At 50.3% G+C, this 14,882-nt stretch overlaps 1 protein-coding gene across 1 annotated transcript in view; it reads right to left on the minus strand.

Annotated features, from left to right (window-relative positions):
* The window catches only part of CPD (carboxypeptidase D), a 25,590-nt gene continuing 10,708 nt past the window's right edge, over positions 1 to 14,882 (minus strand). The window contains exons 4-21 of the mRNA XM_048324265.1: positions 14,390 to 14,559; positions 13,497 to 13,864; positions 12,908 to 13,099; positions 11,886 to 12,053; positions 10,790 to 10,899; positions 10,244 to 10,346; positions 9,660 to 9,802; positions 8,980 to 9,149; positions 8,097 to 8,408; positions 6,755 to 6,950; positions 6,373 to 6,508; positions 5,528 to 5,677; positions 5,029 to 5,124; positions 4,872 to 4,936; positions 4,582 to 4,713; positions 4,045 to 4,230; positions 3,645 to 3,744; positions 1 to 3,014 (exon numbers count right to left, since the gene is read on the minus strand). Of these exons, the coding sequence (XP_048180222.1) occupies positions 2,788 to 3,014; positions 3,645 to 3,744; positions 4,045 to 4,230; positions 4,582 to 4,713; positions 4,872 to 4,936; positions 5,029 to 5,124; positions 5,528 to 5,677; positions 6,373 to 6,508; positions 6,755 to 6,950; positions 8,097 to 8,408; positions 8,980 to 9,149; positions 9,660 to 9,802; positions 10,244 to 10,346; positions 10,790 to 10,899; positions 11,886 to 12,053; positions 12,908 to 13,099; positions 13,497 to 13,864; positions 14,390 to 14,559 (3,024 nt within the window). The 3' untranslated portion in view covers positions 1 to 2,787. The remainder of the gene's footprint in view (positions 3,015 to 3,644; positions 3,745 to 4,044; positions 4,231 to 4,581; positions 4,714 to 4,871; positions 4,937 to 5,028; positions 5,125 to 5,527; positions 5,678 to 6,372; positions 6,509 to 6,754; positions 6,951 to 8,096; positions 8,409 to 8,979; positions 9,150 to 9,659; positions 9,803 to 10,243; positions 10,347 to 10,789; positions 10,900 to 11,885; positions 12,054 to 12,907; positions 13,100 to 13,496; positions 13,865 to 14,389; positions 14,560 to 14,882) is intronic.

Below are 14,882 nucleotides of genomic sequence, written 5' to 3' on the forward strand. Positions count from 1 at the left end.
TGGACGTCAAAATAGTTTTATACAGATATTTGATCTCGGTATACAGGTAAAAAACAGGCGGCGGTGGCTGAGGGCAGAGCCCGGCCCAGCCCCGCGCCGCCCCCTCCCCTCCCGCTGCCAGGAAAGGGCGATTCAAGTCCCTTTGAAAATGTACATTTGAAGGCACAAGTGCACGGAGCGACAGCGACAGGGACGGGGCCCGCGGGGACCGGCTCCTCGGCCCGGGGCGCGGATGGACGGACAGACGGACGCACCGAGGGCACGGGGAGCCGCTCCTGCCTTCCCGAAGTGCCCAGGAACAGCCCCAGCGCTGGCGAAGCTCCGAGCACGGATCTGGAGCCAGAGCCAGGCACCGCCCTTGGTCCTGCTGTGTAGAAAAGTCTCACACGTTTGCAAAACATCTCAAATCCACGCACCTTAAATATACACACCTACTCCCGGCTAATTCCGAAATGCGCTCTGGGGAAAAGGGCCAGTTCCTAACAGGACTTATTGCTACAGGGACAAAGCAGGGCCAGCTCTGTCCATTACCTGCTGCCAGAGCAAGCAAAGCCCAAACAGAGCCCTAAGAGCCATTTGCAAACTCGACTTTAAATAAAACCTACTGTGTCTGTTGTTAAAGGAGGAACAGTTCAGAGATGAGGCAGGATTAATGCTACTTTGTGCTGGTGTCCTACAGCCTGTTACACGTGGAAAAGGGACAAAAAGGGACCAAACCCCATCCCCTGCTCAGCACAATGAGCTGGGAACAGGCACAGAGATGTTCATGGCTCCTGCACAAGGCAACCAGAGCAGTTCTTTCCCAGCAGATGTGGGACAGGAGCTTAGGGAATGCCCAGGCTCCTCTCCCTGTTCCCAGCACACCTCCCCAGCCACACCTTGTGTTTCTTGCAATAGAACGTCCTGTGGAACAGGGAAGGAGGTACACTGGTGTCTGAGGGTTCTCTCTGTCCCTGCACAGAACCAGCTGAGATGATGACCATGGCACCACAGCCACAGGCACGTGGTTCTGGAAGGGCATTTCCACAGGTAGAGGTGAAGAACAGCTTCTTCCCCAGGCGACATGGCCCAAGAGCCTTCAGTGGGGCTGTTCCCCCAGAGGAGACCAGGTCAGAGCCCTGCAGAGCAGACCCCGTAAGATTTTTGGGTGCAACCCACCCCCCCCCACCATAGATACCACATGCAGGTTTCACCAGTGAACATCCCCAGGCCTCTGGAGGACAGAGCAGCTCAGGGCAAACTCGAGGCCTAAGGCTTCTGCAGCCCAGAAATCAGGTCAGTGGGGCAAGAATTAGAAAATGAGCAGCAAGAAAATAAGTGCCTATTCTAATCCCAGCCTTCTGCTTCTGCAGAAAGCACAGAACATCAGAGTTACATAGAGGCTTTGGAAATCAAGCATTTCAACCATTCTTTCCTTCTGGACATCCCTTCTATTCCCCACAAATCCCACGTGCCTTGGGGATGTGTGCTGCAGCTCCTCTTTCCAACCTCCTGCCAAGTGCTACCACAACAGAATTTGGCTGCTTTTCCCTTCTCCCTCAGCACAGTTCAGCCCTCCCTCACTCCTTGCACCACAGCTGCAGCCACACATACAGGTGGAGCTCCTGCTCCACACTCCAGGGATGCTGCAGGAGCAGAACAGAGCCAAGCCAGCAGGAAATTTGCTGCCTGCCATCACCAGAGCTCAGTGATTAAATGGTACTAAGTGGACAGTGGCAAATGGTGCAAGTTTTCTTCAGAATTTAGCACCAAAGTTGGGCCATGGATACTCCCATGACCTCTCCCTGCTGCTCCATTAAGCTTAAATATAAAGCAGTGGTCAGATTCCACTGTTTCCTCCTGAACAGTGGTGGATTTGAGCAAAACTGATAAAAGTTTTCTACAGATTAGTGAATCCATTTGCTTAGAACAACCTTCCAGCTGCTCTTTCAGACACTGAACTATTGGAACATGAACATGAGACCCCAAAGCCAAGCCTATGACACAAACAAAACACAACCAGGGTGATGGGGATAAAGTTTCTTTGCTCCCCAGAAGTCAGGAGCAGCAGCATGGCAGAGCTGGCAGGCACTGGAGCTCTGTCAGAGTTCACTGAAGCTCTGACTTTCTCCAGCTCACATCAACAGTGATGTCATCTCCCCCAGCCTTCAGGATGCCAAGTCATTCCCTGAAACTAGTGACACGTTAGAGGTGCTCCACAACCATGAGAGGTGCAGATCACAGCAGGCCACAGCAACCCACGGTGGGAAAAGCTCCAAGGGAACAGCTGAGAATCAAAGGGGTTTTTTTGGGGGTTTTTTTGGGGCTTTTTCTGAGGGCTGCTCTGCAGAATGTGGAGCCACTTGAAGGATTTGGCTTCCCCCAAGCATGTAGTGGAAAACATGAAATCAAAACAGGTTTCTCACCCTTTTCTGGAGTGTTGTGACCACGACTCCATGCAGGTCCTGGAGCACTTCCCCACCATCTGCTCCCTGTGCTGAGATGCTGGGGAAATGCTAAGAGCTCTGCTGGCCACCCTGTTAAAGCTGCCTTTCAAACCACATCATATAAACCTCCAGATCTTGACCCAAAAATGTAACAAACCATGTCCTTATCTCAGAAACAGCCTCCAGCACCCACTAAGTGCACAGGGCACACAGGAACAGAGCAAACAGAGGGAAGTTGGGAGCTGCCACCCACCCCTCTGGAGGACACATCCTGAAGCTAACATTTCAAAACTGAACCACAGGGATCGCCCCCCACCACCAGGTCTGGTCCATGGGAACCTCCTTTCCTGCCCTGGAGGTGTCAGTGTTTGCTGGAGTACAGTGTTTCTTCCTCAGTGTCTGTTTCATCCTGGAATTCGTGGCTCAGGAGGGATTTCTTGGAGCCAGTGGACATCATGCGGATTTCGTCCTCGTAGTCGTCGTGGTGCTGCCGGAGGCGGTGGAAGCCATCCTTGTGTCTGTTGGACTTGATGGAGCACACACACCAGATGATACAGGCAGTGAGCACCAGGGCAGACATGCTTGCACCTGCCAGAGAGAGGACACCAAAGTTAATGCCATGTTCCCCCATGCCAGAGGTTCCCAGGCTTGCCAGCATCCCTCCTCCCTCCTACAGTCACAACCACTTCCTTCACTTCATTGTGATCCTGCTCCTTTCTCCTAGGCCATGGAGGAAAGGAGAACTGCTCCCAGAACAGGACACACTCCATTTTCTGTGCCTGAAATCTAGGAGATTATCACTAAGCTGCACTACAGACCACTGGGTCTAAACTCCCACACACCCCTCCTCAGCAGCTGCCGCCTTGACAAAATAAAATAATCTCTTTATGCTTACCTGGTGTCACACCACCCAAAAAAGCCTTGAAGAAGCAAGATCTAGCTCCCAGCTATGCACACAAGCTTTCCCCATTCCAAACATCTCAAAGTACATTTTGGACCCTCCAAATCCCTGCAAAACACTCTGCTTCCTCCCTTCCTCCTACCAAGCAGAACCAAGGGCTGTTGGACCAGTTTGCAAGGACAAGAGTGTGTTCAGAAGGGAAAGCAGGAGATGGCTTAAGCCTGCAGGCTGCTTTCCCAGTTCAGTGGAGCATCTCTGTCAGCATGAACTGGTACAGAAAGCAAAGCTCAAAGCTTCGATAAAAAGCATCACTGTACCTGCAACAGTTATAACCAGCTCCCTTGGCAGTCCAAAAATCCTGTTTTCTGTGTCAAATATTATGAACACAGAGCTGGGTGCATCATCACGTACAAAGACCTGCAGAAAGACACGAGAGGTTAGATCATCTCAGAGCTTGGGGATCCAGACAAGAGAGACACTTGTCATCTGCCTGGTCCTGCCCTGGTCGAAGAAAAGTGCCATGGAAAGAAAAGGTACTCTGAAAACAACCCTGCTGTGCTGGGAAGTTGTTCTCCATCCATTCTGTCAAGGCAGAAAACAGCTCCTGATGGCACATAATCAGCAGCTAAACACAGGCACAACCAGGCAGAGCCCAAACAGGGAAGTTTTTATGTGACAGGGAAAGGGGGAATAACTCCAACACGGGCATTCACGTACCTTGACATGTTTCTGCTGGTACCCACTGGCTATTGCATCAATGCTGTGAAAACCTGGAGCCAGGAGCACGTGGAAATAGCCACCTTCTTTAGTGTAGACCCTCAAGCCTTCATTTAGAACAATGGCAGCTTTAGAAATTGCCCTGCCACTCTTGTCTTGGACAATGCCGTGCACTCCCTTATGGACCTGAAATAAAGCATTTCAAGCACTTCACGTTCAGATCCAAGCTTATGGTGCCTCTGTAACTAAAATGGGACCTATTTTCCCTCTAAAACACAGCTCACTCTCCATCCCTGACCCTCACAATAAATAATAGAGCAAGGCAACACAGCACAGATGTTTAACTCTTGTGTCAACACTTGCCGTGGTCACTTGCTGCCTCTGCTCAATCCATTCCTCATACAGCCTAAATCATGAACATCTGTAATTACACAGCACCAACAAAACCACAAAGACTCTCCATGCTGTTTCTCTTCCTCTCCCCCTCCCCACCACTTTATTCCCCGCCAGAATTTCCTCCCTCAGACTGCAGCTCACCTCCACAAGCATGCTAAGGAGAGATTTCCTGTGGTCTGCCCACAGGCCAGGAAGCTGTCCAGCACTGGGGAAGTAGCAGCAGCCTGTATAAACAGTGATCTCAGGACAATGACCAAATGTCACGCTGAAATCCTGCAAAGAACAAAACCACAGTTACAAGAAAAGCGGTATTAAAGAAATCTTTGCAAAGTGCAGCTGGAGGTGGGGAAGTTTTGCTCAGACATCAGGACAAATACGCTTTTTATTGGTTGTTTAGCAGAGATGAAAAGCCCTGTGCCATGCAGCAGTACCTTCATACTTCCCAGGTGAGTGTGCCATTCTGAGCCACGGATCACTCCACCAGGAATATTCTCATCTGTGAGAGCAAAAACACAGCTGTCAGCCAGAGCTGGCCCAGCAGAGTCTGCCACGAGCTGACAGGAGGTTAAAGGATTCAACCCAACATACCTGACTTATTTGGACAGCCTGGCTGGCCCAAATGCATCACTGGGTGGTTGTTTGCATACAGAGATGCCAAATGCTTTAGTGTTTCTTTGTTCTCCACTGCAATGAGAAAAGTGAGACTTTGAGCATGCAACTCTCATTCCCTGCAGGGGCAGATTCCCATTTTAACCCCATGATCCTGTACTAAATGGTGACTCACATTGTTTCAGGAGCATTCCTATTTCCTCTAACAATGAGGGGCAGTACCAAAAGCAGACTTTATACTGGCTCTGGCAGAGGAAAGGTTGAAATACTGTTGTAGGCATAGAAATGGTATATGTTCTGATCCCTAGCTGAACCCTGTGAGGTTTTATAGCTTTACTTACAGACTGTCAACTCCACACACAAAGGGCTGAACACAAAGGAGGCTACAGAACACCATGAGCACAAAAAGCTCTTACAGCACGTGGTCACATGAACCTCTGCAGAGACAGCCCAAGGGGAACCGGGCAATTGGTCACACCTGACTGTGTTGGCTTGTCATAGGGGTAAGTGACAAGCAGAGATCCTCCATCCAGAGCAACAGAGAGGCTGAAATCCTGCTTCAGTATCAAGTTCTCCATGATGGCTTTGGTCTCAGGTTCTCGTGCTGCTGAGTACCGGGTGTAATTGCCTATAAATCAGAACAACAAACAGAAAAGAGAACTAAGAATAGTTTAAGAGGTGTTTGAGAGGTCAGATGTACATGCTTTATGTCTGAAATTAGGTCTGCTGTATGTATTAAAAGGCATCTGTTTCATCTCAGCAGATGCACCTGACTGATAAGTAAAGCATAAAGCACCCAGTCCAGACTATCTATGGGGGGAATTCATCTGCAAAGCTAAATGCAGCTTCCCCAAGCTATTTCCTTTTGTGTTCCAGAGGCTATTTTGTGTGTTTGCTCACAACAATGTCACAGAATTGACATTTTCTTAAGGAAGGAGTTGGGATGATCCCAGCCAAACTTGGGCAGAGAACATTTCCTTCTCAGGAAGGGTGGGCTGATACAGTGCTATGGATACAGTTACATGGAAACCAGAAAAGCATGAAAAAAGGAGACTGTTTCTGGGGAGCATGAACAGAGGGCATTTTTTCCAGAGATGAAAGAAATCCATTAAGAGTAAAAACACGTCAGGTATTATCTGACCTCTCCGATTCCTAAATAACTCTGCTTTGTTTCTTGCACATAAGAGACTGCAAATTGCTGTCTGTAAAGAGGATCCAAGCTTTGGAAGCTTCCCAGCAGCTGTGCTGCCTGGAGCAGTGCCTTCTTTACAGGCAGACCCTGCAACCCAACGACTCCACCCAACCATGGGGCAGCTGCTTTACTTGTGAAATCTGTGTCCAGATCTCTGCCATGAGCATTGGTCTGGCCTATCATCGAGGTGCAGCCTCTCTCCTGCGCGATCTCGCGTCCGTCTGGGTTCAGGGAAGGCACAATCACAATCCGTGTCCGGTCTATCAGCTGAGCAAAAGGAGAAACAGCACAAAGTGCAATTAGTAGGGTTCATTTGCCTGGATCTGAACCTAAGAACTGCAGTTTGAGGTTCCCACTCGTCCCATGGATCACACACAGAATTACACATTCCATTACACGGAATCACCGCAAGCCCCCAAGGCAGTTTTGGCAAAAGGAGTCTCTCCCAGTGAGCACTGTCGTCTCAGGATACAGCTGGAAGGCTCCAAGGAGGTCTTTTGATTGGCCTCTCACCTTTGTAACAGCAGCATTCTTCTTGTAGTTCATGCAAAGGAATTCTGCCAGTGTCAGGAGCAGCTCTGTCCCAACGGGAGCATTTCCATGAATACCGGCAACAAAGCGGATCTTGGGCTCCTCAGGCTCGGACTCGTTGGGCTTGTTGGAGATTTCAAGGGACCAGATCTGACGGAACTCAACGCTCTGACCCAAACTGCCAAGAGATGGGAAATGGGAGTGTCAGCTCAGCAACAGAGCTGCAACTCCAGCCTGACCTCCTGGAGAAATCCCGGTGTGGAAAGGAACTGCTGCCAGCCTCCAGCGGAAGGCTGCAAAGGCAAGAGAAACACAACCACATCAGGGGGGCAGATTTGCAGCAGCACTGAACAGAATTCACTCTGAACATCAGTTTGAACACCAGCATCGGGGTAAGGGTGTGTCCAGGTCCAGATGCACAGAATATCCAATATTCCATACATCTCCATACAGCCTATGAGATGACAATAAGTGTGGAACTGCTGGATCCTCTGTGCTGCCAGTGGTGGGTTTTGTTTTTTCCTTCAGAGCAGGATACATCTGGACATCAAACTAATTTATAGAGCAGGACAAAAGAGGCCTGTTCCCAGTAATGCAGGAGCTGTTGCTACAGCCATGCCATTAAGTTGGCAAACTGTGTGCAGGGAAAGCAGGGAACAGGCTCAGGGCTGATGCAACTGCAGGGACAATAGAGGCTACAGATCAGCAAAGCAGCCTTGGCACCAGCAGGGACAGCACATGAGCACATTGTGCCTGGTTACAACAAGCAAATGAGGCCCTGGGACAAAGGGATTTGTGCTTTCTAAAGCCGACAGAGGGTAAGTGCTACAGGTCACAAAGGAGAGCAGAAGATGGCAGCAGCTGGTCTTCTGCAGCAGGGCACAGACCTTGGCCGAGGGCAAGCTCACACAAAAGTGTCTTGGCCCTACTGAAATAAAATCTGGAGGCAGACAGTGAAAAAAGGCCATCTGAGATGTGTAAGTCAAATCTGGTCATTTTTGCTGGGGACTCTTCAGTAGGGTGTCAGAAAGGATTTAAAAAGCAGACAACACAGTATGGAGCAGAGAGATGTGCAGAAGTCTGGGATATCAGTGCTGGGAATACTGCCAGTCCCAAGCATCCCAAGGGAACTAAGTCAGGAAAAAGCACATGGATGCACGTGTGAGGCCCTGCAGCCATTGCCATGCCATCATGTCCTTACACATGGTGCTCCCTCCATCTCAGGGAGCACAGGGAAGGGAGGGATGAGCTCCCCATCTCTGCACTGTGTTCATGGCTAACAACTTCACAACATCCCTAGCCCAGGCTGCTGCTTTGTTTTCACCTGGTGAGATTTGTGATGTGTGGGTAGTTCAGGTAGAGGCCTCGGAGGAACTCGGAGAGGTCCTTGTAGGGCCGGTATCTGTACGGAGCCACATCCCTGGAGGAGGTGAGCAGAAGCCGCTCCAGACCATTCTCAGCAGAGAGATCTTTAATCAGGGTCTCAAACTCCTTCTCCTTGGGGTTGCTGGTGTCTGGGGTGTTCAAGACCAGCACCTTCCCCTCCTCCACTTTGCTGTCTGTCCGTGAAAGAGTGAAGTTGACCTGCACCCCACCTTTGCTGTCAACTTCCACCACCTTAGTGACTGGATCATACCTGCCCAGGGAAAAGAAGGTACAAGAAAACATCAGGCATGTGAAACCTTGGACAACAAGCCAGCCCTGTTCCTGACTACACACCCACATGGGAGTGCTACTGCTCCCCTGCCCACAGTGAGAAGCACAGAAATGAGGAGCAACAACAGCTCAAAAGGACATGGGAATGGCAGGAGGACAGGGAACAGCTCAGGGCCCAACATGGCATTGAGCTCCTTTTGGCTCAGGTGTTGCACGGCATGACTGGCAACACAAGAGGTCAGGCTGCTTTAACGCAGAATTTTGGCAGTATTGAAGTGATCAAGTCACTTCTGTGGGCAGCTGCCTGGAAAAGAATTTCCCCTAGAGACACCAAGTTATCCACTCCTAACAGGGGAAGACTGGGATTGTACACCAGTGCCAGGTGAGCAGTCTGACACCACAGTAGCCTCCCGCTGCTATCTCTGCACAGGCCAGACGGCAGGAGAAACGCCCATGCCTACGTGTGCTGTGGGCAGGCAGAGGTGATGGAATATTCCTGAGTGGGAAGTCAGTCATGCAGCTGTTTGCTCCTCGTGCTGGGGCTTGCTCACCCTCGGGCAGACGCTGTGATTTTGTACATCCCTGGGACCAGGAGGCGCCAGAAGTCTCCATCCTTGTAGGTGGTCACTGGGTGGTTGATGTCGGCCACGCTGATGGTGGCATTGAGGATGCCCCTCTTGTCCACAGCATCCAGCACAAAGCCCCAGACACCCTGGTGAACCTGCACAAAGGAGCTCTGCTCAGTGCCAGCCCTCACTCTGCCTCCCACCCCTCACATTTTCAGCATTCCCAGAGGAGCAAGATGATCCAAAAGGGTTCAGGTTAGACTGGCCAGCAGCTGGCGTGGACAAAGATCACCTGATGAGTACAATGAGCAATTGTTTGGCTCAGAGTGTCAGCATGGCGCTCTCTGCTCCACACCTTTGTTTGCACACCCCAGGTGTGCAGCACCAGCCCTACTCAGACAGGAACAGAATATAAAAGACATTCCAGCCTCAGGAAACCCAAGGTAGTGGTACATAAAAAGCCCCCACCTGCATCCTCTGGATGCTATTTCCACATAGATTTTTGGTATATTCAGAAGAGAGAGTAGTTGAGACAGGTTCTGATAGGGGTGATTTCTGTAGAGCAGGTACCCAGTTTGGCCAGGAAGCAGCATTTGCAGATCACCCTGTTCATTCTGGTTTGTCTAAAGCAAATCCCAGAAGGAGCTGAGGTCAGAGCACCTCACCTGTTTCATGAACTGCAGCAGTGACCGCCGGTTCTGTGCCCAGTACTTGGGCAGCTCCTCAGCTTTTGGGTATTTCACACAGCCCAGCTCAATGGTCACTTCAAAGCAGTTTGTATGTAAGTAATTCCAGTCTTGCATCCCACCTAAAACAAGAATGTAAAACAAGTTTTGACTTCTGAAGTACCATGGCTCAAAAAAAAAAAAAAAAAAAATCAGATAGTAGAGAAAGATGAAGTACAAACTTGAAGGGAAAAGCTTTTACACAGGGCAGGATTCAAGCTTCAAAGGGATGCCAAAGGGGCAGACAAGTAACCTTCCCTCTTGTAAATACCTTTCATGCTAATAAAGTGCTGTAAAATTCTATGAAACAGTTTTACTAATAGCCAGAGAAACTACACTATAAATTCCTTCCCCCAGGAATAACTTCATCAGGGTACATTATTTAAGAGGTTATAAAAGAAACCTGAGTCCCATTAATCTGAGCTGACCAATGCAGAGTTCCTGACTGATCAGACTAAATCATTTAAGCTGCACATGCATTAACTTGAAGACAAACAGCACAGGAGATTTAAGGTGTCCTTTACCTGGAACGTTGTACCACTGAGCCCCGTTAGTGATGCCATGTGGGAAGTACTCAGTGGGGTACATATCCTTACAAGGGCTTCCCTGATACATCTTTGCATTTTCCTGTAAAACAAGATGCAACATGTGAAGGTGAGCCTGCACTCCACAGCCACAGGCACTCTTGTTCTCCCCTTAGTCACACATTCAGGGTTACCAACCACAGACGTGTGTCTGTATCGCTGCAGCACCGACTGCTCCCACACCCAACCCCAGTCCAGAGATATCCTTGCTCTCCTCCCAGCCCATGAACAGCATTTTCCACCACCCTTAAAAGTGCCTGCACAGAGCCCTCCCCCCTCACTGCCTGCAGACAGAGCATGCTGGGCATCACTCATGGAATGGGACCCTCCAGTAGGACCCTTCTGCTGCCCCTGCAACAGCAGGGGCTCACCCACAGAGCCTGCAACCACCTCTACCAGCTGCTCAGGAGGTTCCCTGGAAGCTGAAGAGGAGTTTCCCAGGAGTCAAGCCAGCAGGATGTACCCATTTTCCTGTTAGAGCTTTACCTTGGAGTAGGCAAGTGCCAGCTTCTGGAACACAGCATCATCTGGGGATTTACTGTATATGGCTATTCCTTGTTCATCGTCATCGAAGGGGTAATTAACCACCAGAGAACCTGCAGGCAAAACAAGCTGTGGCTCATACTTGTGTGCTTTCCCAGTCATCCCTCAGCATAACAGGGGAAATTTTTCCCCAGCAAGTGCCAAGTCTTCTGTTTCTCAAGACTTGGCATTAAAGAAAGCATTAAGCTCAGTGGATAGTAGACACAGAAGCACAGGAAGAGATAACACCACACCTCGTTGGGAAGGAGAACCAAAGCCACGACAACATCAAAGCTTTGGCTCTTACATGAAGGAGGGCTGAGCACAACCTCATAATAATTGCTTTCACAGAGAAGAGGAAGCAAGGGGAGGAATTTCCTAGAATATGCATGGTGTTTTTGACACAAATGATGCAGTTTTTCAGCCTTCTGGAGTTTACTGCTGAAGGTTTCCCCAAGGAAGCTGTACTAATAGCACCGTGAAACCCCAGACACCACTGCAGCTGGAGACCTGCCAGCCCCCTCACACCCACACACCAGACTTCTGCACTACAAACCAAACATGCTGGCAACAAAGCATCCACCTGCAAGTTACCACAGGTACAAGCCAGCAGACAAACTGTCTAGGGAGTAAGCTGTAATACACAGAGACTTAATTTAGAACACTCCAAAAGGAGAATTAAATTACTGCAAATTTCTTAGTTCTGCCATGCCACTCAAGGCAGGGAACCCTCAGGATTGCATTCACTCTATAAATGCTGTGAAGCCTTTAACAGCCACAGCTCTGTATCCCATTCCCAGACCATCTGCTGACAAGGGAGTCCATCCCCATCTCCCAGATGCTCCCCTTCAGAGAACTGGTTGGGATCTTCCCAGCAGCTGCCTCAACTCCCTACAAACACATTTGGGGGCACGGTTTTCACCCTCTGTGTCCAGTTTCTGCTCCATCTTGCAGCACGAGAGCTCCTCAGTGCACACCTAGGACACTGTGGAGACATCCCTGCAAACTCCCATCTCACAAAGCCCAGCACAGAGGAAGGAGCTTGGTTTGGATGTGGTACCTCCGTGCAGATTTGCTGAGAGCACAAACGGGTAAGACTTTAGCCAGGCCATGACAGCACGAGTTTCTGGCTGTGGAGGGTCTGTTACATGGACAAACTGATCTGGGAAGTTCCTGTTCAGGTCATAGTTGTTGCTGTTGTTTCTGCCAACAGTACCTCCTTTGTCTCCTGAAAATGAAACACAAGTTCAAGCTCACGCCCTGTGTAGAGGTTTCAACCTTTTATTACAGAGTTTACAAAAGTATCAGTTAGTGAAGAGAGCAGAGAGCACAGCAGTGCTGGTTCCCTGCACCCAGAAAGGGGCACCCAGGCCCTCCCCCGAGAGTGGCCTGCTCTGTGCAGCAGTGCCTGGGGGCCCGTCCCGTGGGTGTTTGCTCAGGCTCTCAGGGCAGTCAGATGAGCAGAGGCACTGAACCATGAACAATCTCTGCAGCCGGATGTCACGACCACAGAAACCTCAGAGCTCACCTTCTCAAACCAGCCAGACAAGTTCTTTGTTAAACCCAAGCAGAGCTCTGCTTCCAGAAAGGGATTCTGGACAGTCTCTGTTCTGCCAATCTGCAAGAGCCACGTAGTTCTAAGACTTCCCTGAAGGATGTTTTTGCCAGTTTTAACCTCATGATAAAAGTCTATGTTATCCTTGGACAAGTGCTCTGCAGACAGCCTGGCTCCCACACTGCACTTACTGACAGAGTGGACCAAAGCACAGCAAGCAAGAGCTGTGTCAAATACATGTCTTTTTTTAAAATAAGCCCTGGATTAGCCACAGACCATAAGGGGACCCAAACAGGGGCAGCTCACAGCACTGCTGAAGTATAAGAGCTCTCCCCAACAGCTTCCAGCATCCATCAATCAAGGTCCACCCACTCATCCCACAGCACACACCAAGTCCCTTCCCAGCCTCCCTGTGTGGAGAGCACTCCTGCTCCCACAAGGCTTCCAGATTTCCCAGGGATTCCATGAACCCAAAGGCTTGTCCTGAGAGCTAGAAACCCCACAGATATTGGCACAAACAGCAGTACCTTCCTGGGATTTCTCATAGCCATCAGGGTTCATAGATGGCATGATGTGGATCCGTGTGCTCTGGACCAAGTCAGTCACTTCAGGATCTGTGCCGAAGTTCTTGCAGAGGTACTCGATGAGGTTCAGGAGAAGCTCTCGCCCCACAACTTCATTCCCGTGCATGTTACCGATGTACTTGAACTCTGGCTCGCCTGCAGACACAGGGTCACACCACAGAGACAAATTATAACCACTATGTTACAGCCTGGAGACACCTCACCACCCCCTGAGCATTGCCCTTCCAGGCTTTGCTGGAGGGCATTTACCTAAAACTCACACTTCTGCTCCCACAACTCCAAAAACAACAATGTCTCAAAGAACTTTCTTGGTCCTTCTTCCCTAGAGCTCCATGACCAGCACAGATGTCCCCAGCAATGCTCTTTAACACAGTGCCACCCACTGCACTTGCACTTTCTATAAAAGATACAAGGAGCAGCTCAGTCTCTCAAGAGAGGAGCAAGCTCTACACTCCTTTTTGCTCTGCCTCTCCCAGTGTAAAGGGTCTGTCAGCTGCATTTGTGCCTCACTAAAATGGATTTCCCACATCACCTGCTTCGTGGACACCAGGGTTGTCAGAGATCTCCATGACGTAGAGCTCCCGCAGCTCCACAGACTTGCCCACGGAGTAGAGGCGGGTGATGTTGGGATACTCGTTAGCGTAGCGCCGCAGGAAGATCTCCATGTCCGAGAAGTGGTGGTGGCGGAAGTCCATGGGTTGGATGGGTTGATGGACAGAGGTTGGATTTGGGGCCTCAGCCTGCACAGAGGTGGGGGTGATGGCAGTGACAGGGGAAGGCGCTGCCGTGAGCTGTGTGACATTAGGAGTTGGTGGCATCACAGTTGGCTGCAAGGAGAAGTTCACTTCTGTTGCATCTCCCTCCTTCACCTCGATGTTCTCTTTGGTCACTGGTGCGTAACTGTGGAAAAAACAACTGGCTTCAGCAAGAAGGCTCTGCAGAACAGAAGACAAAATTCCCTGCAGTCCCTCCATCACTCCAGACTACTCCCCCCAGCCCGAACGCACTGGGACATTAATGACTGAGATTCACAGGGACCGAGCTGATGGGACTCATCCCACTGCCACCAAACCCAGCTCCACTGCTGTCCTTGCATGGCTCAGCAGGGAAGAAGCCTCAGGTGTATCACAGAACTGGCCATGGGGCAAGTCACACATTCACACGCAGGCTTGGGACAACACAAACTCCTGTTGGGGTGACCCTATTCCACTTCCTTCCTTTGCACAAAGGATGCAATTTGATACAAGCAGTCAAACAGCAGTTGACAGAAATTCTGTGCACTCAACAGCACCCTGAGGGGTGCAAATACAGCTGCAGCTTCTAGCCAAGCCCCTTAAATACACAAGGTGTTTTCAACGGGGGGGAATCAAGAGAAGGAACAGGAGCAGTTGGCAGTGTGAGCACAAGCTGCCACAGAGACATTACCCCATCACAAAAGCAGTCACGTTGTAGGTCCCAGGCACCAGCAGCCGGTGGAAATCACCAAATTTCCCTGCTGTGATGTTATGAGCGATACCAGCAACGGCAATGGTCGCATTGTCCAGGCCAGCTCCTGTGATTGCATCCCTCACAAAGCCCTTCACGCCAATGTGGACCTGAGGGAAAAAAAGCAAGGGCCTGGCTGAAGGCAGGCAACATCAGGGGAACTGTATCCTCAGGCAGCAATGTCTCTGCATGACTTAGGCAGATCTGCACCAATCAGTCCCTCTAACACTGCACCCCACAAGGCTCCTCTCAGCAGAGCTCTGTCACGGGGCATGTGGGAGCTGTGGCAGAACCACAGAGAAACACAGCAGCTTTGTAGCCACCCACCTCCAAACAGCAGCTGCAGCATCTGTGTTACCTCACACAGCAAACAAAGCCAGGAGGGCACCTGAACACGGTGCTCCCAGCCCACCATGGACACACACAGGTTTCA

This window comes from Corvus hawaiiensis, chromosome 20, assembly GCF_020740725.1.
Source record: "Corvus hawaiiensis isolate bCorHaw1 chromosome 20, bCorHaw1.pri.cur, whole genome shotgun sequence".
NCBI classification, from domain to species: Eukaryota; Metazoa; Chordata; class Aves; order Passeriformes; family Corvidae; genus Corvus; species Corvus hawaiiensis.